Below are 25,457 nucleotides of genomic sequence, written 5' to 3'. Positions count from 1 at the left end.
ATCTGCAAAACATGAAGAACCAGTGGCATCTACATCTGGAGAACATGAAGAACCAGTGGCATCTACATCTGCAAAACATGAAGAACCAGTGGCATCTACATCTGGAGAACATGAAGAACCAGTGGCATCTACATCTGGAGAACATGAAGAACCAGTATCATCTACATCTGCTGGACATGAAGAACCAGTGGCAGCTACATCTGTAAAAACATGAAGAACCAGTAGCATCTAAATCTGCTGGACATGAAGAACCAGTAGCATCTACATCTGCAGAACATGAAGAACCAGTGGCATCTACATCTGCAGAACATGAAGAACCAGTGGCATCTACATCTGCAGCAGATTATACAACTTTTAGTGTACATGCCATACAACACTGTAATCGGCAGGAGTAAAACATCGACTTGGGAACAGACCTCTGGAACCGAATTCGTTCGTAAGAGTCGTTGTACTCATCCGGAAGGCGTGCACCAGGCGTGGAAATGTAAAATCGTAATTTCGGCGAATGGAAGTCAAGCCACTGGGTTTTAAACATAGCACGAACCGCTCTCCACAACGTTTAACAATACAATAGAATGTGTATTAGTAGTTTAGCAATATAATACAATGTTTATTCGTAGATTAATAATACAATAGTGTATTAGCACAGTTTAACAATACGAATGCCTCCCCACGCTGCCTCCTCAGTCACGGATGTCGTTTCAGAATCTTCATTTATACTGGAGGAATCCGATGAGCTAAACAGGTCTTTTCCCACAGATGTTCAGTTTACGATACTTCACCACAATGGTTGTGGTTTGGATATCACTCGCCACCGATGCTCGATAACCATGGCTGTCAATCGAACTCAGATGATCTGGTTCACGGTGCACTCCGGTAATCACTGCGCCACCGCTCCCACCTCTTATCAAATACCAAAAACACTAATAGTGCAACTTTAATCTGATGTGAGAACTAGTATTTCAGGTTAGGATAGGTAATCTCCTTTAAGAATGCATCTCACAGGTATTTTAGGAATGTCATGCTATTGTATTTTAAAATACCATCTACAGTCTAAAACAGCCTTTAGTTGAGTGTTGTTGGTTATGAAATAACATTAAATGTTAACGTTACCCAAGTTTCGAATGTCAAAACCTGGTGTCGTACGTGCCAACGCACTCGGAAGTCGAGTGTTCACGCAACACTTGGGGTCTCAATCCCATCGAAATATCTCAGGGGGCCACCTCCACGCCCCACGGCGCAGGGAGCTTCCAAACGTCTCTGTGACCCACCAACTCCTCGCCTCCAGTGGTGGGGATCACAGTCCGTGTGCGGAGCCACCGCCGACCCGGTGGGCATGGAAGGACGATTAAGGGGCCGTCCATAAATGACGTCACGCGATTTTGGACGATTTTTCACCCCCCCCCTCGTCACAGAGTCAGCCCCCCCCTCAAACATAACGTCACAAAGCTCTGCCTCCCCCCCCCAAACTTTTTTTAAACATGCTTCAAATCGCTTTAAACTATTGTCATTGTAGTGCGTATTTAATGTGGCGCTGCACTCTGATGTTGGAGAAAACATTTATTTAAAACGTCTATTTAATTAAGTAGAACGTGTTGTCTCTATTTAAAGTTGCACATTTTGACGTGACGTCACATTTCTCAAACCGCCCCCCCGTCACCCATCGTCACAAATTTCAGACCCCCCCCCCCCGTCAGGTGCGTGACGTCATTTATGGACGGCCCCGAAGCCGACGACGAAGGGCGAGGAGAAAACGGACCACACAGATCGCGTTAAAGATTTGAGGTTTTTTTATTTCACATTTTCATTACTTGTATTGACGTCTCTGTGTTTCACTTGTAAAATCCATGATGCGGCGTCGAGTCATTATGCCATTACGCTGTCGATTGTACAGTCCCGCACGGTAATGCCCTGTGCTTTTGCGATGCTGAATCCGCAGCGCATCAACGCTGCTGACTGCGGTAAGAAAAAATAAACAAACGCAAAACAAGGTTCCCGACCCTACCTCTTGCAAATTACAGGACAGAATAAGTGCATTAGTCAAATTTAATAGTGATTCAGTATTACCATAATTACCAGTACTCACCCTATGACATAATTATCGTTACACGATTTCATGCATCACCATCCGTCTTTTTTTTTTATAGATTTTGTAAAATAAAAGCACAATTGTAACGCTAAAATAAATTCCGTCAAAAAATCGTTTGTGCGCTGCCAAACTTTCTTATCAATCCCACTGCTGAGTGAAGGCCTCCCCACTTTCTCACTGCCGTTCTTCGACCACAACTCACCACGCTTGTCAGCGTGGGTTGGTGAAAGGGGGGGTGACAGGGACCCCTTCAGACATAATTCTCGGCTAGTGTTGGCCATGGCCAGTTGGTTGATAGTGCAGAGCGCGCTAAACCACTTCGGCGCCATCGCAACAACTTCACTGTTGGCACCGTACGGTGCGAAAAAGGTTCAACGTACGTCCATAAAAACGTGTTGTGTCGCTGAGATGGCTTTGGTTCATTGGCGTTGCCTCACCAAAGACGAGCCTCATTCTCTTGACCGCTGCTGGGATTCACATTGTTGAACCAGCAGAAGCACATGTAAAACCATACGCATCTGCCACGGGTATCGGCACATGGGAATGATTTTTAAGTTGTGGGGAACACATAGCCATGGAGCCACATATCAACAATTGAACAGGCAAATAAACAATTACATTAAATCGAGTTACAGAGTTTCTTACGTGCACGCAAAAATAGACTACGAATATAAATCATATGCAAATTTTACCTTTAGGTTAAGTGAACAAACAAGAGAACACAAGGGCGAAAACGAGACAAGGAAACTAAAAAAAATATTGATTCTCGAACCAAATCATAATAACGAATCGTGACACACACAAACATCGCAGGGGGAGGAGAGTGAATCATAGCAACCCTACTTGTGAGAGAACACGGCATATGGCTTGCTGCTCTTTGGTGTACACCTGGGCCCTCCCAAACCTCATGTTCCCATGCCCATCAATTCCAGAACCATGGACAGCGCTGATACAGCAGCAGCCGTGGCTGTACCTGGAAGTGAAGCTTTACGAGCCATGTGGGAACATGCGGCCCTCTGTGTTGGCTCACCAAAACTAAACTTTTTATTTGACCGGATAAGGCCCACTGAGCAATTTTTCAGGAGCGACCTGGTTACCGATGACAGCTCAACGAAGTGGCTTATTTGGAAATTTAGAGCAGCCAAATACCCAAAATGCACGTTTTGTAAATGTGGAGGGAAAATCTGGAGGACCCGGAGAAAAATCCACGTGACCACGGAGAGAACATGCAAACTCCAAATATACAGCAGCAGGCATGAGGATCACAATCGAACCCACGACCTCCTGCACACCAGGCGAGGGAGTTAACAATTCGCCACCGTGGGGGTCAATTCCTTTACTCGCCACCAGAGGTCGCAAACGGGTTTTGATTCCTTACCCTGGTGCGGCCAGGTACGGGTCGCAAACAGGTACCCGTACCCTACCCGATACCCGGCCGGGTATGGGTAGGGTATGGGTATCGGGTACTCGATTGTAACCTCTGTGATGAAGCCATGTTGCAGGCGCGGGTGGGTTGATTCTAGGAACTTGAATTGTGAGAAGAGACAAGACGTTGAGAAATGAGTGACAAACGGTTACTCACCAGTGACTCACGGCCTACCCGTACCCATACCCGGCAGCACCAGGTTCGCAAACGGGTACCCGTACCCGGCCGGGTACGGGTAGTCGGGTATCGGGTAGGGTACGGGTATCGCGTACCCGATTGCCATCTCTGCTCGCCACTCTCCTACGCACGTGCGCAAGGGTCTGTCATTATGTGCTCGCAATGCAAGCGTGGCCGTTTTAACTTCAGTGCGACAGCTGCCAGGGCCACCGTGACACCATTGCACGTGGGTACAATTGATCGTTGAATGCCCTCCTGTAACGGCTTGTCGTTACATCGTTTTGACAAACAAAAAAAACACCATCAATGTACATCTGCGGAAAACCTTCTGAGCACAATTACAGTAATATAACTACATGATTTACTCAAAGCTCTTTCCGTAGGCATAACGTGCCCACAGGCTTTCGGCGTATTCTATGCTGAGCCCTGCAGTGCCTGTGTGCGCGAGGGGTTTTACTTTGTAAGGCGCTGCAAGTGCAGCGCCAAGAAAAGTCTGAAACATTCACTCGTCGTCATCGTCAGTGGACCTGGAGGGCGATTGGAGAAGTCTCGGGAAGGCGCTGCCCTGTGCTGGAAACTGCCGCGGGAAGGCGGCACCATGACAAACACCGCTCCATCATCCCATCGATCACGTTACCTGCTCTCCGGACCACCGTTACTCGCCCTATGGGACTGTACACAATCCTACGCAGGAAACGTTCTGCTCGACGCCTCTTCGCTCCGACCTGCGCATAAACCCTTCCCCTTTCCGATGACCGACGTGGACATCGTCAAAATAAAACTGGAAGGAAAACGAAGATAAAATAACTCACAAGGCCATGCGGGAGGGCGAGTGGCAGAGTTTGGCGCCAGCGATCACAGATTGCGGTTGTGTCGCCACAGTTCTCTGCGGTGAGCACAATGTCTTTCAAAACCACGGCGCTATGCCTCTATAAAATTAACACCGAGCCTCTTGCACGTTCCGAGATTCAGAGGTGAACGGGACCCACCCTGCAAACTTGCAGGCGTCTCGGAATGGGAAAGGGTTAATGAACTCCACCCTACGCTAGCCAGTTTAACTCCGACTCTACCACCCTGCATTACACTAACACGGAGTGCCATTACCTTACCGCACAACACCTTGCCATAGTAATCAAAGAGGCTATCTTGCATTACATCTGTAATGCAGAACTTTAGAGACAAGCGTAGGTGAATCGCATAGGATTCGTGAAATTCCAAAACCTCCAGGGCAGTTTAACCAACAAGTGACAGTACAGCAATTGGGCTTCATGAACTCCTGAACGTGGGGAGATCTTAGGGTGTTATTCTTTCATATGCATGGATGTTTTTTTTCCTTTCTTAAACCGCCCCCCCCCCCCAGATTTCCTATCATAAGGAAATAAACATAACAAAAAAATTTAACTGGCCAAAGCATCCCAATGTCGGATTCTCCTGACACTCGGTAAGACTTTCCGTAATATTACTTCACATTACTCTAGCATCTTACACTACCTTTCGCAGGTTCAAATAGCTTACCCTAAACTTCCCCTACCGGGCCTTACTCTAACCCTACCCTAACTTATCTAACTCCAACCTCACCCTACCTTATTCTACCTTATTAATAACCCATGATACCTGACCTTAATCCTACACAACACTGGCCTATACATGTCCCTACTTAACCCTATCCAACTCCACCACGCCCTGCCCCACTCCACACTGCGGTAACGCCATCCTGGCAGAGATTCGTATCTGGCCGTTTTCCACCAACGCCACCGCGATCATCGCCCTCATCACGATCGTCACCACCACCACCACAACCACTAGCGGCGGGCATCCGTCGTTCCGTCTCCGCATTGCCACGTGCATTCCTTCCGGGCGACCGCACGGACCCCTCGGCTGGGTCCTCCTCCCTGTGGCCCTGCGGCAGCCTCAGCAGGTGCAGCAGGGCGGTGGGATCATGCGCGGGCACCAAGGGAGGCGACGCGGACGCCTCGAGGGGGTCCTCGGTGTGCCCCGTCGACTCGCCGGTAGCGGCCGCCTCCTGCTGCTGCAGTGAGCTGACCATGTCGCGATAGGCAGAGCGAGCCTCCTCCGTCAGCGCCACCAGCCGCTGAAAGTGCGTCTGTGTGCCCGGGCAGCAACGCGGTGGGGGGGGTGGGGAAGGAAAGTGAAGGGTGGCGTAAATACAAGCTCGATCGACACCGTCATCGGCCTATGCACCACCACCGGTATCGCTACCTGAGTCATAGCAGTCACCACCGCCAACAGCACCCCCCCTCCCGTCACTGATGCCGTCAACGTCACGTACCAATCATCTCCGTCATCGCGATCACTGCCGCATTCACGTCCGCGATCAATAATAGCACCACCATCATCACGATCAACACCAAAAACACGACCACTGTCACCATGATCACTTACTGAAACAGTCAACACGATTACCATTATTTACACCGCCACCAGGATTGAAATGACTATACAATCATCACAGTCACCTTTAACAAAACCACCACCCTTAATATTACTACCAGAATCCACAACAAGAATATTATGATCACCATTATCACACCGATTCGCGCCCAATTCAGAGTGAATTTGGTCATAAGCCGAAGGCATCATTCCAGCTCAAGAGACGTCGTGGCATAGTATACTTTATCATCACTATCTGGGATTAATCCTATTTTGGGGTTGATTCCCTGGAACAAACAAAGCCACTGCGTCGCGTGCTTTCAGGTGTGCTTCCGCGGATGTCCGAAATGCTTTTCCTTCCAATATTAGGAAGCCACTGGAGCTATGCACTTTTAAATCGAGATTGAAAACTAATTTCTTTACAATTTATAAATTAGTTTTGTGTTGTTTGTTTTTTGTCTTCCCCCACACCTCCGATTAGCACGGTTGGCTACGTACGGTGCGAAAGAAGTTCAACATACATACACGCACACTTTATTTTCCAAGAGCTTCCAATAGGCTTTGGGTGGGAGTGGAGTGAGGGGTGCATTTTGGGCGACACACGGTTGTGCCGGGCGCGCGAGCGCGAGGTCACCTCGGCGCCGCCGTAGTGGAACACCCCCACCACGCTCACGGGGACCTTCTTGTTGAGGCAGTGGCCCAGCGCCTTGCGGTTGAGCGCGAACACAAAGGGGACGCTTTGCTCGCTGGCGAGCGCAATCACCGTCTGCAGGGCCTCGTCCAGTCCGCCTGCCGCCACCGCCGCCACCGCCATCACCGCGCGCCAGCACACACGTTCAAACGGTTTGTTTCGTGTAACCGGGTGAGAAATTCGAGAGAGCAAGGATGAGTCTCGAAGTAAGAGTGACCAAAGTCACCAGATTGACAAAATCAAAATGCAATGACCGCTATATACCTACACACACACACAATACACCGTGGACGTACAGAAAAGTGTGCTAAATGCAGCTGCATCTGTACATAAAGCAAGGCATGGGCATCGCGAGAAATTGTCAAACAGGGCGATGTGCATTGACATATTTCGAGTGTTGTAAATTGTCTAGCCTATATTGTTTAACAAGGTAAGCTCTCAAGAAATCAAGATAGTCTTATTTGCAAGAGTGACCTGGGTACAGTGTTTTGCATCATTCCTTATATTTCCCTAAATATGTAATTGGCATAAAATGTAAACAGCATTTACAAAATAATATTTTATCAGCGACAACGAGCACGATTCCAGGCATTTATCTGTGAGCATACCAATCAATTTTAATTCACGGATCGATAAGATTGCTGCGTCCCCAAACGTACACACGCAGGCGCTTTGCCAATCCATGTGGGCTCAACCCTACTTGGGTTCCAGATCTGACGGGGAACGGTTGCGTCCAGGTGACTTGGTCATGGGCACATGCCAATTACTTACCACTATAATTCAAACATGTGGCCTGCCTGCCTACTGACCCCTGACCCCTAACCCACACCGTGCCACGGTGGCGAGATGCTAACCAGCTCGCCGGGTATACAGGAGGTTGTGGGGTTCGATCCTGACCAAGACTGCTGCTATCCCCGTGGTTGTGTGGATTTCTCTCCGGGTCCTCTGGTTTTTCCTTCCACATTTAGAAACGTGTGTTGCGATTATTTGACTGCTATACGTTTTCACGTGATAAGCCACTTTGTTGAGCTATCATTCGTGACGAAAAAGTCGCTTCTGCAAAAAGAGCTACGAAGCTCAGTGGGCCTTACCTAGTAAAATTAAAAAAAGTTTAGTTTTAGTTCAGACCCCCGCTACCGTCCTATCCCGCGCGCATCTTCCCTTGCCGACCTTTGGCCTGGATCTTCTCGCAGTTGGGCGAGATGATGAGCGCACGCAGCTTGCGCAGGCGCAGGTGCTTGGTGACCTCCCGGAGGCCCATGACGAGGCGGCGCTTGCGGCGAGCGCGCTCGGGGTCTCGCTCGAACAGGCGCTCCTGGAAGCGCACGAGCTCCAGCAGCATCGCGCTGGCGCACTGGTCTATCTCACGGCTCAGCACCTGGTTGCAGTAGCTGGTGGAGGAAACGCCGGTTCGACGGTCAGGGTTGTATACACCATTGGAACCTCATTTGCCAGTAAAAAAATATTATTGTTTTTTTACACTTTTATCTGGCAACAAAACTGACACCTTTTTTTACAAGGAGTCACGTTTGCATAGACCACAATACCTGCAGTCGTAATGCAAACAAAAAACATAACTCTGATAATGTATGCACTGTCCTTGAAGTTGATTGGTCCACACCCGAGACAGCTTTCCTTAGAGCCTAGTCTCACATGGTGTTGCACCAGATGACGCCAAAAGGCGCACAACTCAAAGACAATGCACCATCAGAGTATGAGAGCTCGGGGTAAGCATTTACACCATTGGAACCTCATTTGCCAGTAAAAAATATGATAATTGTTTTTTTACCCTTTTATCTGGCAACAAAACTGACACCTCTTTTACAAGGAGTCATGTTTGCATAGACCACAATACCTGCAGGTATTGTGTGCCAGATAAAAGGATAAAAAAACAATTATCGGTCAGGGTTGTGTTTTTATTTTTTCCCACCGCTGTAGGTTAGGGGCGTGGGACATAGCGGTCCACGCGCCACGTCTGACCACGCGACTTCCCAAGCGAATGGCATGCGGCGGGGGGTGGCGGGGGACACGAAAGTGCCACCACTTCGAAACGGCATTCAAGCGATATTTGGCCGTCGCTGCGAGCATCTTCGCCGCACTAATCTGGTGCTGGACGGGGGGGAATGTCAGCATCAACAGGTTGCCGAGGGGCAAGCAAAGCGCAGCCCATCATGTTAGTGCGGGAAAGGTGTGAGCCATAATGAATTAGAGCAGAGAAGGTATCATGGTGAACCTGATGAACGGTTGGGGTTGTGACTCAACCCACCCCTCCTTCTGGTGTCAATATAGGAGCACGAGTGTGTGGTTATCCTGTGTGGGGGAAGGAGAGAATCGTCTGCCCCCCACCCCGCATGCCGCATGCCCCCACCCCGTGCCTCCACCCCGCGCCCCTCCCCCACCCCGTGCTCACCCCCCCCCACCCCGTGCCTCCCCCCCCCACCCCGTGCCCACCCCCCCACCCCGTGCCCACCCCCCCACCCCGTGCCCACCCCCCCACCCCGTGCCCACCCCCCCACCCCGTGCCCACCCCCCCACCCCGTGCCCACCCCCCCACCCCGTGCCCACCCCCCCCACCCCCGTGCCCACCCCCCCCACCCCCGTGCCCACCCCCCCCACCCCCGTGCCCACCCCCCCCACCCCCGTGCCCACCCCCCCCCACCCCCGTGCCCACCCCCCCCACCCCCGTGCCCACCCCCCCCACCCCCGTGCCCACCCCCCCCACCCCCGTGCCCCCCCCCCCACCCCGTGCCCCCCCCCCCCCCCTTTAAAACACGCTTACTCGCGGAAGCGGCGGCTGTGAATCTTGGGGCCTGGCGGCGGGAGCTCTGCTCTGACGACGGGAGACGGGGACTCGCGCCCATCGTCATCCACGTCCGTGGCTAAAACACCGGAGCAGCAGCACCAGCAACGTACAGAGACGGGCGTTAGAACAACACGGGGGCCTCGCAAGAGAGAAGGGGGAAAGAAAGCAGTTCGTGGCAACATCTAGGCAGGCCAATCAGTTACGGGAAGTTCATCTTTCATTAATTGAAAAGGAAACCTGGAAATTCATACCATTAATGGGAGGGGCTCCATTTACATCTGTATACAACACGTGTATAAATACAAAGATCCCCCCCGAATAGCCTTTTCTAGCTGTTATGGCAAGGGGCTGTTAGTGACCACCTCTAATGGTTGGCACGGCGCACAAGGGGGTGGGGGGGGGTGTGGCCGGACCCATGCTTGGCATCCTTTGCCTTCCCAGCGCTGGCCTCCGAGGGGAGGCCCAGGAACGGTTCACGCAATCGTCACCGACGTTTACAGTGGCTGGGAATCGAACCCAGGAAGTCGGAATTAAAGTGTAGTACACACTAGCTCTGAAATCACCACTCCCCTTATACATACAAAAAACTTTTAATAAATAATACATGACAAAAATACTACCCCGTGTCAGTCCACTGCTGGATGACGGCCTCTCTACTGTATAACCAATCAATATACAGAACCGAACTGCATAATCCTCTATTGCCCGGCAATAGCACATTCATGCAGCAGTGGATAGAGCACCACATCACCCCGCAATCCGCAATGCCATCATCAGCACCTTGACCTCACAACTTGGGGGTCACGATTCCAGAATAGCTTTTTTTTGGGTCTATTTTGTATCGTTCCTCATACGTTCTGGGCGCTTGTTACAGTTGTTCACTCCACGAAACCGAATGAAACACTGGCAAAAACATTTACGCAGAATTGGCATCGGCCACAAGAGACTCCTGCGTGCGCAATTGCACGCATCATCCACGATCGTTAAGAATCGATTTCAAACGACAAACCGATGCCCCGTGTCACGTCGCTCATCGACCACGGTACCTTGATTCCCGTTGGGATCGGCGGAGCTGTCTTGGGGGGTGTCCGGAGGCTCCACGTCCACGGGGGAGCCCCCCATCGGTCGCTCCGCATCCGACTCCGCCTCCGTCTCCTGCTCCGTCTCCAGCTCCGATTCCGTTTCGGCTTCCGTCTCGTCGTCGTTGTCGGCGTCCACTGGCTCCGTGCCTTCTTCAGCCTTGCCCTCGTCCTTGCCCTCGTCCTTGCCCTCGTCCTTGACCTCGTCCTTGACCTCGTCCTTGACCTCGTCCTTGACCTCGTCCTTGACCTCGTCCTTGACCTCGTCCTTGACCTCGTCCTTGACCTCGTCCTTGACCTCGCCACCCTCATCCTTGCGCGCGTCGGCATCGCTAGCCGGCGAGTCGCCTCCGGGCACGTACACGAGGCCTCGCTCCTCGCACAAACGCCGCCTCTTCCTCTCCTCGCGCTCCTTCAGGATCACCTTGGGGCGCACGGAGGGTACGGCACAGAGGCAACGGTACGGCACGGCAGCAAGGGGGCAGCGTCGCCCGCGATTTCCCCCACACCGTCACCACCACCAGGATCGGGGGCCAAACTGCCCCAGGGCAGCGGCTGGCGAAGGGGACGACCCTAAAGGAGCCCCCCATTACGAGGTCAGATCCTCACCTTCTTTAAAAGCTGACGGAAGAATGCATGTCGACGCTTCCTTTATAACAACGTGCAAGTCTTTGGGCGTCTACGTAAGTCTGCGTGTCTCTATGGGGAGCCCACGGGTCTCTCTACATAATACATTGATAGCTCGGCTGCGACCATCAAATCGCGAGACTTGAAAACCCAATTTAATCACGATTGGGATAACGAATTTTGAGGATACAAACCGAGAAGCTATGACGCTCTTTTCACAGATGTCCAGTACGGGCGGGTTAGCAGGTAAAAATAGCAGCAAACAATACAAAAAACGATACGAGTCCAAAATAAAAAAAATGGTAAGAAAATCACTAAATATAAATTATACATGTCCGGAGCCATGCGGCGGCGGCGGTGGCCTCTGACCCCTGACCCTCACCTTCTTCAGCGTTGTGGGTTTCTTGGCGCGCGGTGTCTCGCGCTCCTTGCCGCGCTTCACGGCCGGAGCGCTCGAGTCCAGCGGGTTGTGTGGCGCAGGACCCCCCCGCCCACTCTTCTTGGAAGAGCCCAGCAGGGTCTCTTTCTTAGGCAGCGGGGCTGAGGCCGTGCCAACTGTGCACCCCCACCGCGGAGAAGGCGAGTCGTGGGACAGAAGTGGACAGTTACGAGCAAGGCTTAACTTGAGTCGGTGAACTGCTAAATATTTCCGCACCCGGCACACCGCATCCAGTATACCACTCGCTATGACTGTGGATACTAGCCACGTGCTTATGCCAGTCTACCCGCGGCAGGAAAATAGCTCTGCACTTGGCACAACACATCCAGTACATCTCTTGCTTTGGCTGTGGATACTGATCATGTGCCGGACTACCTAGAAGATATTCAGTGTGACATGAAGACTATGAGTGTAACAATTCATGCCCCCGGTGAAGATACATGGTCATGATTCAGGGTCGCAAGCCGATTATAGGACAGATTCTTTTGGGTTCCAATTTTCCCTTCTCATTTGTGTACTTTCATTTGAAAGAAGGGTTAGGTAGGAGATGAACATCAGGATGCTCTGCAGTGAAATGAAGAAGAATGCTCGAGGTCGGACACAATGGAGGGGGAGTTTGAGCCAAGGACCTGGCTTTGGGCAGAGGACTAACGGACACCGTGGTTTCTGACGACAGTGAATCGCACTCACCAGAGATGATGGGCTTGGCGGGCCTGGACGTGGCGAGGTGCGTGGAACCATGCGAGGTCGGCAGCGCGGAGCTAGAGGTGGCGGCGGTGGCGGCGGCGGCGGCAGCGTTCGCCTCGGCGATCTCCTGCTGCTCGTGCTGCTGCCGCTCGAAGGTGGCCAGGACGTCCCCCAGATCCAGCGTGACTGGGGCCTTGCTCTTCTTGCCAGAGCCCTTCTGCAGGGCAGAAAACGGCGTCCCGTACCCTTCGCCTCCTTTGGTGGCTACTGGCGGAAGTGAGCAACTAGCGGTATCCATCAAGCGGCCAGCCACCGGTTGTCCACGTGGGCTGCCCACAGCGATCAATAGTTGATGATGTCCTTTCACATAGCCAGGAAAGCCTCATTCTCAAGGCTCCTTTTAAGTAGGGTTTGCACTGCAATGTTTTGACTATTCGATTGACGAGTATTGAACGTGTGGGATGAAACAGGAGTATCCAAAAAAATACTCGAGCAAACTCAAATTCATACAGATAAATTCCACAATCCATTACTGTACTCCCATCTCCTGCCCCCCACCCCACATCGCTCAAGCCTACTCAACCCTGCTTACGCTCCAGGCCCAACAGAAAACTTACAAGTGAAGCATAAGGTGGCTCCATGGCTCAGGTGACCTATACTGCTGAAAGCGAAGTGAGTCAGCACCACTGTGAACATTGCTTTCGAATTCAGGTTAAATTCGTGTATGACAAGCTGGGTTCTCAAGTGTGGGGACTTAATTGGTCTCGGTCTGGCCACTAATGACCCGATACACACAAAAAGAGAAAACTTAATTCAATTTGGGTTTGCAATTAATTTGCCAAAAATTCCAGCTGGGAGAATTAAGTATTCACATTTTGGTTTGACTACCATGTGATGAACATCTCTATAGCAGGGCACTTGGAAAAGTGCAGCGCTCCAAGTGTGGATAAGTAGGTCCTTTGAAGGGACCTCTCAGAAGTAGCTCTGTGGAATCAGCTTCCACGGGCCGTTTCTGAACAGTACCCTGTGCGGAACTGCTCTGCGAAGCGCTGCGCCGTGAGGGCCCCTCGGATGGACATTCCTTCATCTCGTAACACGAAGCCGACAGCACAATTGGAATAACATTTCAACAAAACAAAAATATCCGAACTGGCAAAGCAATGCCCATTTCTGCCACCCCCTTGACCCCTTACCTTAGGGACAGAGGTTTGAGGCTGCTGAGCGGTCCCCGCTGCCGGGAGCCCTGGCCGGGCCATCGGGAGTCGACGAGGTCCCAACGAGGCCGAGAGCCCAGGGAACTCCTCATCGTCCTGATCCCAAGAAGAGGTGATGGTGTGGGTGAGCGCAGTTGTTAGGGACAGGGAACAGGAGGGCGTGGGGAGTGAAAGCATTGTTTGTTGGTTATTTAAAGCCTCAGTCGAAGCGTCATGCGCTCGTTTAGTTCACGTCTTGATTGTACTATGTTGTTCAATGTATGTTGAACTTCCGTGCTAATCGTAGGTGCGAAATGCCTCTTGTAATGTCCTGCTACTCGGAGTCCCGAGTAACCTCCTTGGTAGTCCACAGTCCGCCAAATATGTGGCCGTCAGTATGCTCACTCGCACTCCTCTTCGAGACCACATCTCGCCTGTGCTCTGTATTGGCTTCCAGTTCAAACCCACATTGAAGGCTTTCAATGCCCTTGCTCCACCACACATCCAGGAGTTGATTCAGCCACACACACCACTCCACTCCACTGATCGTGCCCTACTCAGAATAAACGTGCGCTCCAAGGATTTGAACCTGCGGTGACGGCCGGACTTTTTGTCTGCACGGCGCCCAGGCTCTGAGATTCCCTGCCCTTCGAGGCGAGGAGCTCGCAGCCAATGGAGACCTAAGTCCCGGTTGAAGACCAACACCTGTTTAACAAGGCCTACTCTCTCTCTCCCTCTCTAGTTCTCTATCGTGTCCATTTCATCTCTCTCTGCACAGTTACTTCTCACTTATTTCTGTCTTCACATTCGTGGCGCTCTGAGATCCATTGTTTAAGGGTGCCTTATACATCTAAATAATTATCAGCAGCGAATGACAACACCTTAAACTGAATTAGCCGACAGGTTTTTGTCATATGTATGCTGAACTGCTTTCACATCGTACGTAGCCAACCGTGCTAATCGGGGGACATATGATAGGAACAAACCATGTCCCCAATGCAAGGGTGACCTGTGAGAAAATTTTATAATGATGCTCATATATCCAGGAAAGCCCCATGGGTTCTCAGAACTTATTAAGGAGTCTCCTACATTGTGAAGTTTGAGAAGAAGACAAAACAACACCGCGGTACAGCCCGGTAACAATCAACCAGGGCCCAGCACCAACGATGAGTCCAACAATGGCACAACTGAGGCCGCCAGCAGAGCGCCAGTGAGATTTGACCAATCCTATAACTTACTATAATAAATAGATAAGCAGACAATGTCTCCTTCACTTATCTGTCTCTGCACATAGAAAATAAAGGATCTGTAAAGAACCATCAAATGTGCTTCTACGGCAGTCTGGAACGCTCTTCCATCCGATATTAGGAAGTCACTGGAGCTATGCACTTTTAAATCTGGAATGATAACTCACTTCTTTAGAACTGCTTTACGTGTTTAGTTTGTTGCCCTTCCCCCGCACCTCTGATTAGCGCGGTTGGCTACGTACTGTGCGAAAAATTTAAATATGCATACATCAATATTATTGTTGTTGTTGTTACAAAGGGAATGTTAACACTCATACACGCTGCTGTCTGCCCGATCACAAACGCTAAACCTCTGAGTGCTCTCCGTGCCGGCTAGGCCGTTGCGAGCCAGTGGCTCCACTACTCCCCCGACCGCGCCATCACCTGAAATCTGAGCGGCTCGACATGCGGAGGGGGGGTCTCGGCCACGGTGGTATTGGGCGCCTTCTTCTTGCTTTTTTTCTTCTTCCTCTGCGTCTTTTTTTTGCTGCTGCCACCGCCGTCATCTTCATCCGAGCTCTCGGCCTGGCAGGAGCCACACGCCGACGGAGAAGAATTAGCAGCCTTTTAAAAGAGCACGCAAATTAACACTTTCCCGTTCCGATGACGTCAAAACAACACAAGAGTAAATAAAAATTTGAACTTTATCGGTGCCGAGGCTCCCACAAGGCCATGCGGGAGGGTGTGTGGCACAGTTTTGCGCCAACTATCATAGAGTGCGGTCGTGTCGCTACGGTTCTCTGCGGTGAGTACGATGTTTATAAAAGCAACGGCGCTATGCCTCTAAATAAAATTTGTTGCCCTTCCCCCGCACCTCCGATTTGCACGGTTGGCTGTGTATGGTGCGAAAGAAGTTCAACATACATACACGCACACTTTATTTTCCAAGAGCTTCCAATAGGCTTTGGGTGGGGTGGAGTACAATTCACTGCACATCCTGGTTAACGAATCTGGACATAAACCAATAGGTTTACAATTCATCCAACCGTACACAGGAAGAAGATCAAACCATTACAAGCCTCCTAATAAGCCACACAAAATGTACATGTACCACCTCTACTCGGTGATCCGGGTCCCAAACTGCCGCCCACCTGCTGCCCACGACCGCTGGTGGATGTCGACGTCCATGCCGCCTGTGAAACAGGGGGCCCACGGGGCGCTGGAAGCGGGGGTGGCCGCGATGCCACCTTCGCCCACGTCATCACGGCTGGAGGAGGCGGAGGAGGGGGCGTGAGAGATGAGAGGAGAAGAGCGAGGGGGGAGTGTGTGCAGCGTACACAGAGGCAGGTGGGAGCAACCAGCTACCATCAATCCAGCGCACGTGCGTTCTATACTGCGCACGCTTTTTTGGGTCGGATTCAAAACTTGACAAATATTGGCTGCATGGGCAAGTAACATGAAATAAACGCTCTTAATTTGCCCAGCGAGTCTCAGGGATATTTTTCTAAGGGAATCTGCCTTTGGATGTTTGGCCGATTAAATTAAATACAGATAAATCGGGATAACACTCAAAAGTGACACGGTGATAGAATAAATGCATTGCTGTGTAGTGATCTCCCTACCACCTGGCAACCAAAGCCGATAACACCTCATATTTTTGGGCAGTCTACAAACAAAGTACTCCCCAAGAATAATCCTGCTTAGCGTATGAGATCAGATGCAAGAGATTGGCAAGATTTTAGTGTAATTTAAAAAGTGCACCTCAGGTCTTATTTCTCATGCGTTGGAACAAGGCCTGTTCACGCATGGCAAACGTTGATGACATTCGTGTGTACAGCCAGGAAATTGAGCCTAAATTAAAGGGGAGCATTGTTATCGCTTGCGATGCACACCAAAGTATCTTAGTGCGGTTTTCCGGGTTATGCCGCATGTTCAGGATTTCTTCTCTCATTCATTGGCCACGCACTACTGCGGGCAACTTCAGGAGATGACTTTCACAAATTCCCGGAGATACCCGCAGCAGTATGTGCGTGGTGAAAGCTTTAGAGAAGACTTGCTCAACCTGCAACCTAACCATGTAGATCACACTTGCATTGCGAGTCGCTGCGATGACCTACGTGCTATACCCAAATATCTCACTGAGCATTTTCTTTTAAAAAATCAAGCCCCCCGCCCCGCCCCGCTGTCTCACTCGGGGTGGGAGGGGTGGGCAGCGTCCGGTCCCCAGGCAGAGCTCCGTGCTGAGGGCGAGGTCCATTCACTGCGGCGCCACCGTCCTTGCCCAGGGACCACGACCGGTCTCCTCGCGCAGCTCCGAGTTCAGGCCACGAGATGCGGTCGGGCGCCGCGAGGGCACCGCCTTCATCGCTGGGCTCGGAGGAGCGGGCGACAGCATAGTCTCGAGTTGGTGTCCTGGCACCAGGCCACCCAGTAGCTCCACCATGAGACTCTTTTAAGGCTGCAACAGGCAGCCCTTTACTCACCTCATCTGTGAGTGCTTTATCATCACCTTGGGGCCATTTAGCAGCTCTGTCACCGGATCCCTTACTAGCTCCATCAGGGAGCACTTTGCTTGCACCATCTATTGATCCTTTATTAACTCCGCTGTGAGGCCCTCTGCCAGCTCCGCCATTAGAACCTCTAACAGCTCTGCCGTGGAACCCTCTGTCAGCTCCGTCACATGGACTTCTGCCGGCCCCTCCACGGGACCTTTTGCTTCCTCTATCAGCCCTGTCTTGCACGTCTCTCCCACGTGGAACTCCGTCCCTGGGCTCTGGCTCCACCCTAGGAGCCGGAGGACCCCGGGTGGAACTGTGAGCTCCAGCTTCAGCTCGGGCGTCGCTCCTCCGTGGGTCTCCCCTCCCGGGGAGCGCGCCTCTGCTCCTCCTCTCGTCGGCGTTCCGGGGCTGCCGTTCCGACGGGTGCGACGAGGGCGAGGAGGTGGAAGAGGGCGTTCCATTGGGAGTGGAGCCGATACCGGAGTCCGGGGATTCACCGGCCTTCACGCGACAGGAAAGACACGCACACGTCAGGCCCATAAACCGTGTACGGCTAGGCCGCATGGCTCAATAGCGTTTGACTGGATTTGTCATTAGGCTTGTAATAAACTGCCAATCCTCGTGGGATGATGCATTCTTGAGATTTTAATTCACGAGTCGATTCAAGAAACAATTTTGCACTGGTGAACGAGGTGTCCCCAAGGCTGCAGGGTTTACGTGAAACAATTAAATGACAAATACTTGTGAAAATAAATTGCCAAACACACCAATGCAGGACCAGCCTGTTAAAGTATTGAAACTCACTGAAGATTTCCTTGGTAAAGAGGGCATTGTCATTACTTTTATTATATACAACACATTGCAAACTGGAAATAATTGACTCTCACACATGTGAATTAATGCTAGTATCCTGTGTTTAAAGATTGATGCTAATCCATGAAAAGTTGCATGCCTCGTGGCGACAGACACTGTTTAATGGGCCTCCATAATGAACATAATAACGTAGTTCACCCAATTATACAGGGTTTGTGAAACATTTTCATATATTACGTACAGTTTGAAAATCCCTTACTGTCATTGTTAAACAAAACTTGCTAAATGGCACAAAGTGGCCAAGATGGCACAGTTCCATGCTTAGCATGTACCATCACATTCACCATTGTATTCACCATCGCATTCACCAGCGTATTCACCATCATCGTCGTACCTTGGACAACACGCGAGCCGGGGCACGCCAACACTCCCGCTCGCTCCCCAGCGACGTCCGCCCTTGCTGCATCCACGTAACTCCTGTACCGCCACCGCCGCCGCCGCCGCCGCCACCGCCACCGCCGCCGCCACCGCCACGGCCACGGCCGCTCTTCCCACCACGGGCCGCTACAGGACCACCACTGCCACGCGCCGCCACCTCCCCCTGCTCCTCTGCGCGATTCCACAGAGTCGGTGGTGCCCGACTGCCAGCGGCCTCTGGAGAAGTGGTGGCGCTAGCTGCTTTGGCGGTAACTGCGTTGGCGGTGGCTGCGTTGGTGGTTGCTTCGCGGGGTGATCTTCGATTGGACGGTGCTTGTGGGTGGGTGAGGACGGTGGCCGATTGGCCATGAGAGGCTGTGGGGGTGGAGCTGGGATTGTGTGCAACGTCGGGGTTGATTCCAGACATCTTGTGTGGCTCCTGGGGTTCAGTAGTCGATCTGGAGCCCTAGGGACAGAAACGAGCAGACAGGGGCAGGAGATCACATGGGAGCGAGTGCATGAGCGGACGTAAAGTTTTGTTAGCCTCGTTATTCAAAGGGATTTCGTATCGACCAAGGTCTCTCTGCCTTCATGAATCATTACTGACCAGCGGGGTAAAGTATGAAAAAACAACCTCCATGAGCCACACGGTATGGTAATGGAAAAGGGCTGTACATTGTTTGTGTTTCGTTTGTTGGCCTCCCCCTGCACCTGGTGCAAAAAAATTCAACATACGTACATGTCAAATTTAACAGACACGTGTCGTTGACACAAGGGGATGATTACATGTAAGCTACCGACTGGGAATGCGAGGTCATAGCAAGAGGCTGGGCTACGCTTGCCGTTAATTTAACGAGCAAAATATTTAAACTCCAACAATGTGATCGTAATCACCACCAGTCCGTAATTTCAACAGTTGGATTATAGTTCCAAAAGGTTAGATAATAAGAGAGATATGCAGAAATCGCAGAGAGACAGAAACAATAGTGACAAAACAAGGAGCAATTCATCCACCAGAGGACAGAGTAAGCTGCATGTGAGCAGTAAGAGATCCACAAACAGAAGCTCACTGAGGTGTGCTATGGCAAACCTCGGGCAGAGAGGCTGGCACCGTCCCATTCTGATCAGGAATGCCTGGTCCCTCCGCAGACCTCTCCTTGCCCTCCGCCTTCGACCCCTGACTGCCAGATTTTCTTCCCCGTGACCTCTCGGCCTTCGGTGTCCTCAAGGCGGTCTTGTCGGGTGTCAGGACGCTCGGCGCCTGACAGGCCAATGCCGCTGGTGCTCGAGCGGCGCTGCTCCCGCAGCCCAGGGCGTTCGTCTCTGGCCCAGCGGTCGGCGTAGCCGCGTAGACGCCCTTGTTGGGGTCCTTGTGATCGTAGCGCACGGCGTACGTGGTGTAGCCATATCGGCCGTAGTCTGAGTACGGTTGCTGCGGCGGGTGCCAGTCATAGCCGGCATCGTACATCACGCACAAGCTGAGGGTACAGCGAGGGGGCGGTGCAGGTGTAAATAATTGTTCGTGCACAGACAGAAATGTTATTTCACGATGCTTCGATTCATTAATTGAAATGCATGTGTTTATGTGTATTTGAAATAGCACATCTGGTTTAGTACCTAATTTGAATATTTATCTCTCAATGGTCTTTCGGGAGGAGCTCGCTTAGTGTAGTGGTTAGCGCACTGGACGCCCGATTCAGAGGTTGACAGTTTTGATTCGATTAGATCTCCTGGCATAACAGTTCAAACAAGAGCACAAGTTTCTTAAATTCCACAACCTCTATCCATGCAGCAGTATAAATAGCAGGTCACGTATGGTGGGGTAAAGTCTGGGTACGCCACCTCTACTAACACATCTGGTCAGCATGGAAGAGTAGACCAAGTACCATCTCGAGCTCCCTCTAGTGGAGGCAGCTCTGGCGTGAGTCAGCAAGTAAGCAAATGCAGGGCTGCTTATTTACATTTATGTTTTTGACATTTGGAAATTTGGCATCACGATAACAATATTAAGAGTAATATTCAAGAGATAAACGTATTCAGTGAGGTCATTTTCTACGTTGGGTGTATGTCAACTGCTGCAAAAAAATACGTGAAAGGTTAAATGTGAATGCATATGACTAAAGCACCCATAAAACAGCCAATCTAATCATATCTTAGAAGCTAAGCAGGATTGGGTGACAACCATGCACACAACAGGTTGGTATAGCCTTCTGTGGGAATGTGGATGGCAGTGCACCAAAATGCATTGTTCTTATGTACTTCTACACCCAAGCATCTATGTTGACCACGGTCCTTCCCTAATCCACATTAACCAGTGTGGTGAAGAATGGCCAAATTAGCCCATGACCCACAAGACACAGAGGCCCTGATCAAGCAGCAGATTGACACAGGGCTGTAAATGCCCATGCAAACAATAACAATGATGATTCATACACATTCAAGTATGACACAGCGTATTTTAAGTGCACAATGACACAGCAGAATCCCATAGAAGCACACAGCTCTACTCAAATGTCAAAGTGGTTAACCGCTCAAAGGGGCAAAGAACGGTGCTCATAAGAGTAAGTGGTGAAATTCCACATTTTTATGGCAAGGGGAAAGTATTTCAACAAGACAACTGCTGGTCACTTTCCACAAAGCGGTAATCTTAGTTTTGCCTTTTTACCCAATTTTATTTTTTAAATGTGTCATCAGTGTCGTCCCATGAGAAATACTAGGGGCACAACTTTCAAAGCTCTGTGAAGATTGTTTGTCAGCTGTCAATCAAACCAACTATTTTAATTTGCAGGGCTGCAATTCAACTCAATTGAAAACCAAACGTGCATAATGCTGTGAAGTCATTCAAGATCAGGCTGAAACTACTGCTAAGTTTCATTAAATCACGGATGGCTGAAACCCAGATTTTAACCCAGTATATCAGCAGTGCAAGCTCAAATCTCTGTCTCCTGAGCCACCGGGACAGAGTCCCTCCTTGGAATGACCAACGGCCGAATCGACCCCCCTCCCGGCATTAGAACTTGCAACCCATCTGACCTGCGGGGTTGTGCACAAAAAAAAAACCACCAAGCTCCATTCTCCTACCGTACCCATCGGCAGGTGAAGAAGGGTGGTGCTGCACGTAGGGGTAGTAGTCAGGCTGGTAGCTGGGCAGCATTCTGTGCTGAGGCCTTTCCATCCCGGCAGCGAGACTGACGGCCTCCACGCCACCGTGAACATCCCCCAGCCGTGGTGGCGACACCACCAACCCCGCCGGCACGAAAGGCTCCACCTCGGCCGAGAGGCGGCTATCCTGGGGGCAACAGAGGCAAGGCTGTTTCGTGAGGCACCATCACGATCTCGCGCAAGGACAAATCTATGATGAGTACAAATACCGCGTTTGATTTTCACACTTGTGCTGCACCAGCTCTCGAATGAGTGTTTTTGGTTGAAACCTCGTTTTTTTCCCGCCATGATGAACAATGTTTTATTGTAGGGCTGGGTTCAAAAACGTCAGACATCATGCCAAACAACACGTGGTACAACCCGAAAACACAATGGAAAGCTGTAAGTAATTAACTCTGGGTTATCCGTGGGTAGATAACCTGGGTTGCGGATTGAACGTCATCCTCTGCATCTGCCTTTCACGTAAGCGCTGGTTTAATAATCATTAGCTGCTCTTCACTCGTCGATGTCACTAACTTAGAGCCCCCAAGTGCCACATCATGAAGTAAACCGATTACTTTGATTAACAATAAAAATGGTAAAATTTTGCTTCTTCGCGCCCAATCTACACTGGTAGGCAATACATACATTTGTATAGCTTAATACGTTAAATATGTTTTGCAATATAAATGTTTTTTTTTATTCGGGTTACCCCTCGCACACCCACATCCCCCTGTATAATCAAGCGATGACTGTATCTGAACCAGTAAACAGTCAATGTTGTCGAGCAACAAATGTTTAAGAAAATGGTGCATGCTTGATAATGATTAAAGTCAATACGTGTCAGTGAAAACACTTCCCATCATCAGTGGCAAGTGACATCTACAACATTCCTGGCCCTCCCCCTTTCACCAACCTACACTGACCAGGATGGTGAAGTATGGTCGAATAACTCCCATGACTGACAGAACATGAGGGGGCGTTCACTCAGAACAGGACAGAGGGTTTTTATAGTTATAAATCACTACTATGAGTCCACAGAGAGCAAGAGCCTTTTTTAAAGAGAGGTTTTACTTCTGAATTAAAACTATTTTTTATGCATTTTACCACGTAAGGTCCACTGAGCAACATCGCGCTTTTTCAGAAGCGGCCTGGCCACCAACGATAGCTTAACGAAGTGGCTTATCATGTGGAAATGTATAAAACAAATACTCCAAACGCATGATGATTATAAATATGGGGGGGGGGGGAACTAGAGGACCCGGTGAAAAATCTACGCGACCACGTGGAGAGAAACACCGCAAACTCCAAATGTACAGCAGGCGTCTGGGTCGGGATCGAACCCACGACCTCATGAATACCAGGCGAGGTAGTTAACATCTCGCCACCATGGCGCCCCAATTAAGGCGATAAAAGACTTGGCACAAACGTATCTTTCAGAACTGATTGTTCTCTACATTCTAGTGATCTCATCAAACATTGGATTACCACTTTTCCCTCTGGGGACATCACGGGCGACACAGTGACTGTGTTTCTAGATCTGAATTCTGGAACTCACTGTTCAAGCCAATCTAAAAGTCAGACCCAAACAATGTTTTAAAGTCAAATCATGAGGCTTGTTCTTTTTTCTAACAGTTTCTTAATTGCTATGTGTTGTGCATTTAAAAATCACAGTTTTACAGATAACGTTTTGGTTTCAATGTGAATTCAAATAGTTGTTCACACATTGTAACTGTTATAGGTTCTAAATTACATTGCAATAATGTATTGTGGAAGGTGCTAGCTGTCTTTTTACTGTTATGATTATTATTCGGGGGTCAAAATTAGATGACAGAGTTCTTATAGTTTTGACATTAACATGTACGGTTTCCAGAATTATATTTCAGCTTACAGACTGACCCAAATACACATCTCCATACACCACTCAGACAAAGATCCCCCGTATAGCTTTAACAGACTGGGGAAATTGATGTTAGCGAGCACCTATGAAGGCCGGCACGGCAAACGAGGGGGTGGGTGGCCAGCACCACACCCGGCCGTCTTTGTCTCCCCAGTGGCGATGTTTACACGCCGTACGAGGTAGTCATTTGAGGCTAAGTCTACCTACGGGAGGCCCAGGACCGATTCAGATAATCGTCACTGGTTGTGGTCCCGTGAGCGTGAATCGAACTCGGGTCACAGGATTCACAGCGCAGCGCGCTCACCGCCACACCACCGCTCCCCACAAACACGCCACCCCTACACATTGACTATCACAGTACACACACACACCCCTTGAGTTACTACACCATGCTACACACACCACCCCTACACACCACACTACATCGCTACACACACACACCTTGAGTTACTACACCATGCTAACACACACCACCCCTACACACCACGCTCCATCGCTACACACACCACCCCTACACATTGACTATCCCAGTACACACACCTTGAGTTACTACACCATGCTAACACACAACACCCCTACACACTCACAACACTCTCCATCGCTACACACACCACCCCTACACATAGACAATCACAGTATACACACACACCTTGAGTTACTACACCATGCTAACACACCCCACCCCTCCACACTCACAACACCCTACATCGCTACACACACCACCCCTACACATTGACTATCCCAGTACACACACACACCTTGAGTTACTACACCATGCTAACACACACGCACCCAACACGCTCCATCGCTACACACGCCACCCCGAAAGAGAAGACCTCCATTGCTACCTGTGCCCTTCACCCCCAACACAACAACGCTTCACTTCCCGTACATTTTAATCATCTCGCTCTACGAAACAGCCATCCTACGTACGCACGAACATTTCGTACAACGCCACAACACCGTACTTGTCTCCACGCATTACCTGCGTTAGCGACACACGACTTCTTTAACCCGCTCACGACCCCCCCCATTACCGTACCAGGCCCGCCGATCGCGAGCACTAAAACTCCGCAGCGAATTCAGGCAACGCCGTAAAAAGCCTGCGGGCCCGCACCTCAACTCGTTCCCGGGCGTCAAATGCAGCCTCCCGCATACCTTGATCTTGTCGGCGAGTCGCAGCGACATGGCTCTTTGTCGCTGGGGCTCGGCTCGGCGATGCTGCTGCTGCTGCTGCCGATTAAAAGCCGCCTCCTCAAGCCTTCGCGGTAGCGGCGCTCAACCAAAGACCGTGGCGACCGCCATGATGCGCAGGGAGAGCCGCTGTGGTCGTTTTAGACATCGCGACGAGCGGCCATCTTACTAAGGGGAAGCGTCATCCCCCCCCGTGACGTCATAAAGATTTCGACTCCTCCACGCCGTTTTAATGGAAATCTTCCCTGAGCAAGATGGACGCCAGGTCGACTATTTCGACGTATTTACCCCTTTCACGAGTTGAACTCGGAAGTGATTAGGATACTCTCATTTACAAACTATTTTATTTTACCATGTAAGGCTACATAGCTCTCTTTTCAAAAGTGGCCTGGCCACAAATGATAGTTCAACGAAGTGGCTTGTCACGTGGACATTTCTGGTAGCCAAATGGTCTTTAAGCGAAAGTTGATCCGAAATGTGGAGGGGGGAAAACCCGAGAACCCGGAGAAAAATCCACACTCCAAATATACAACAGACGTCAAGGGTTGAGATGAAATCCACGACCTCCTGCATACACGGCGAGGTCGTTAACATCTCGCCACCGTGTGTGGTGAGGTGGCCAGGAGAATAAATATTACATGCGTGTATCCTTGAACTTAAGAATCG

The 25,457-nt window shown here is 50.6% G+C and overlaps 1 protein-coding gene across 1 annotated transcript; it reads right to left on the bottom strand.

Annotated features, from left to right (window-relative positions):
* Positions 1-1,772: 1,772 nt before the first annotated feature.
* On the bottom strand, positions 1,773-24,969 carry LOC144945894 (uncharacterized). Its single transcript, XM_078874519.1, has 15 exons — positions 24,756-24,969; positions 21,643-21,845; positions 19,647-20,034; positions 18,534-19,022; positions 17,020-17,827; positions 15,980-16,095; positions 15,273-15,413; positions 13,603-13,719; positions 12,413-12,626; positions 11,666-11,838; positions 10,624-11,080; positions 9,554-9,653; positions 7,945-8,165; positions 6,718-6,872; positions 1,773-5,796 (listed from the first exon to the last, which is right to left on the bottom strand). The coding sequence occupies exons 1-15, from the start codon at positions 24,783-24,785 to the stop codon at positions 5,356-5,358; spliced, it is 4,053 nt and encodes a 1,350-aa protein (XP_078730645.1). The 5' UTR covers positions 24,786-24,969; the 3' UTR covers positions 1,773-5,355.
* Positions 24,970-25,457: the final 488 nt, after the last annotated feature.

Source organism: Lampetra fluviatilis, chromosome 39, assembly GCF_964198595.1.
Source record: "Lampetra fluviatilis chromosome 39, kcLamFluv1.1, whole genome shotgun sequence".
NCBI lineage: Eukaryota > Metazoa > Chordata > Hyperoartia > Petromyzontiformes > Petromyzontidae > Lampetra > Lampetra fluviatilis.
The sequence above is the reverse complement of the archived record's forward strand: the minus strand, read 5'-3'. Positions and strand labels throughout refer to the sequence as shown.

Excerpts from the sequence above, each read along its gene's own strand:
- LOC144945894 (XM_078874519.1), bottom strand. The coding sequence starts at position 24,785 with ATGTCGCTGCGACTCGCCGACAAGATCAAG. Across the intron at positions 15,414-15,979 it reads CCAGCGGTCGTGGGCAGCAG|GCCGAGAGCTCGGATGAAGA; the intron begins GTGGGCGGCAGT and ends GGCTCCTGCCAG. Across the intron at positions 11,081-11,665 it reads AACCCACAACGCTGAAGAAG|GTGATCCTGAAGGAGCGCGA; the intron begins GTGAGGGTCAGG and ends GTGCGCCCCAAG.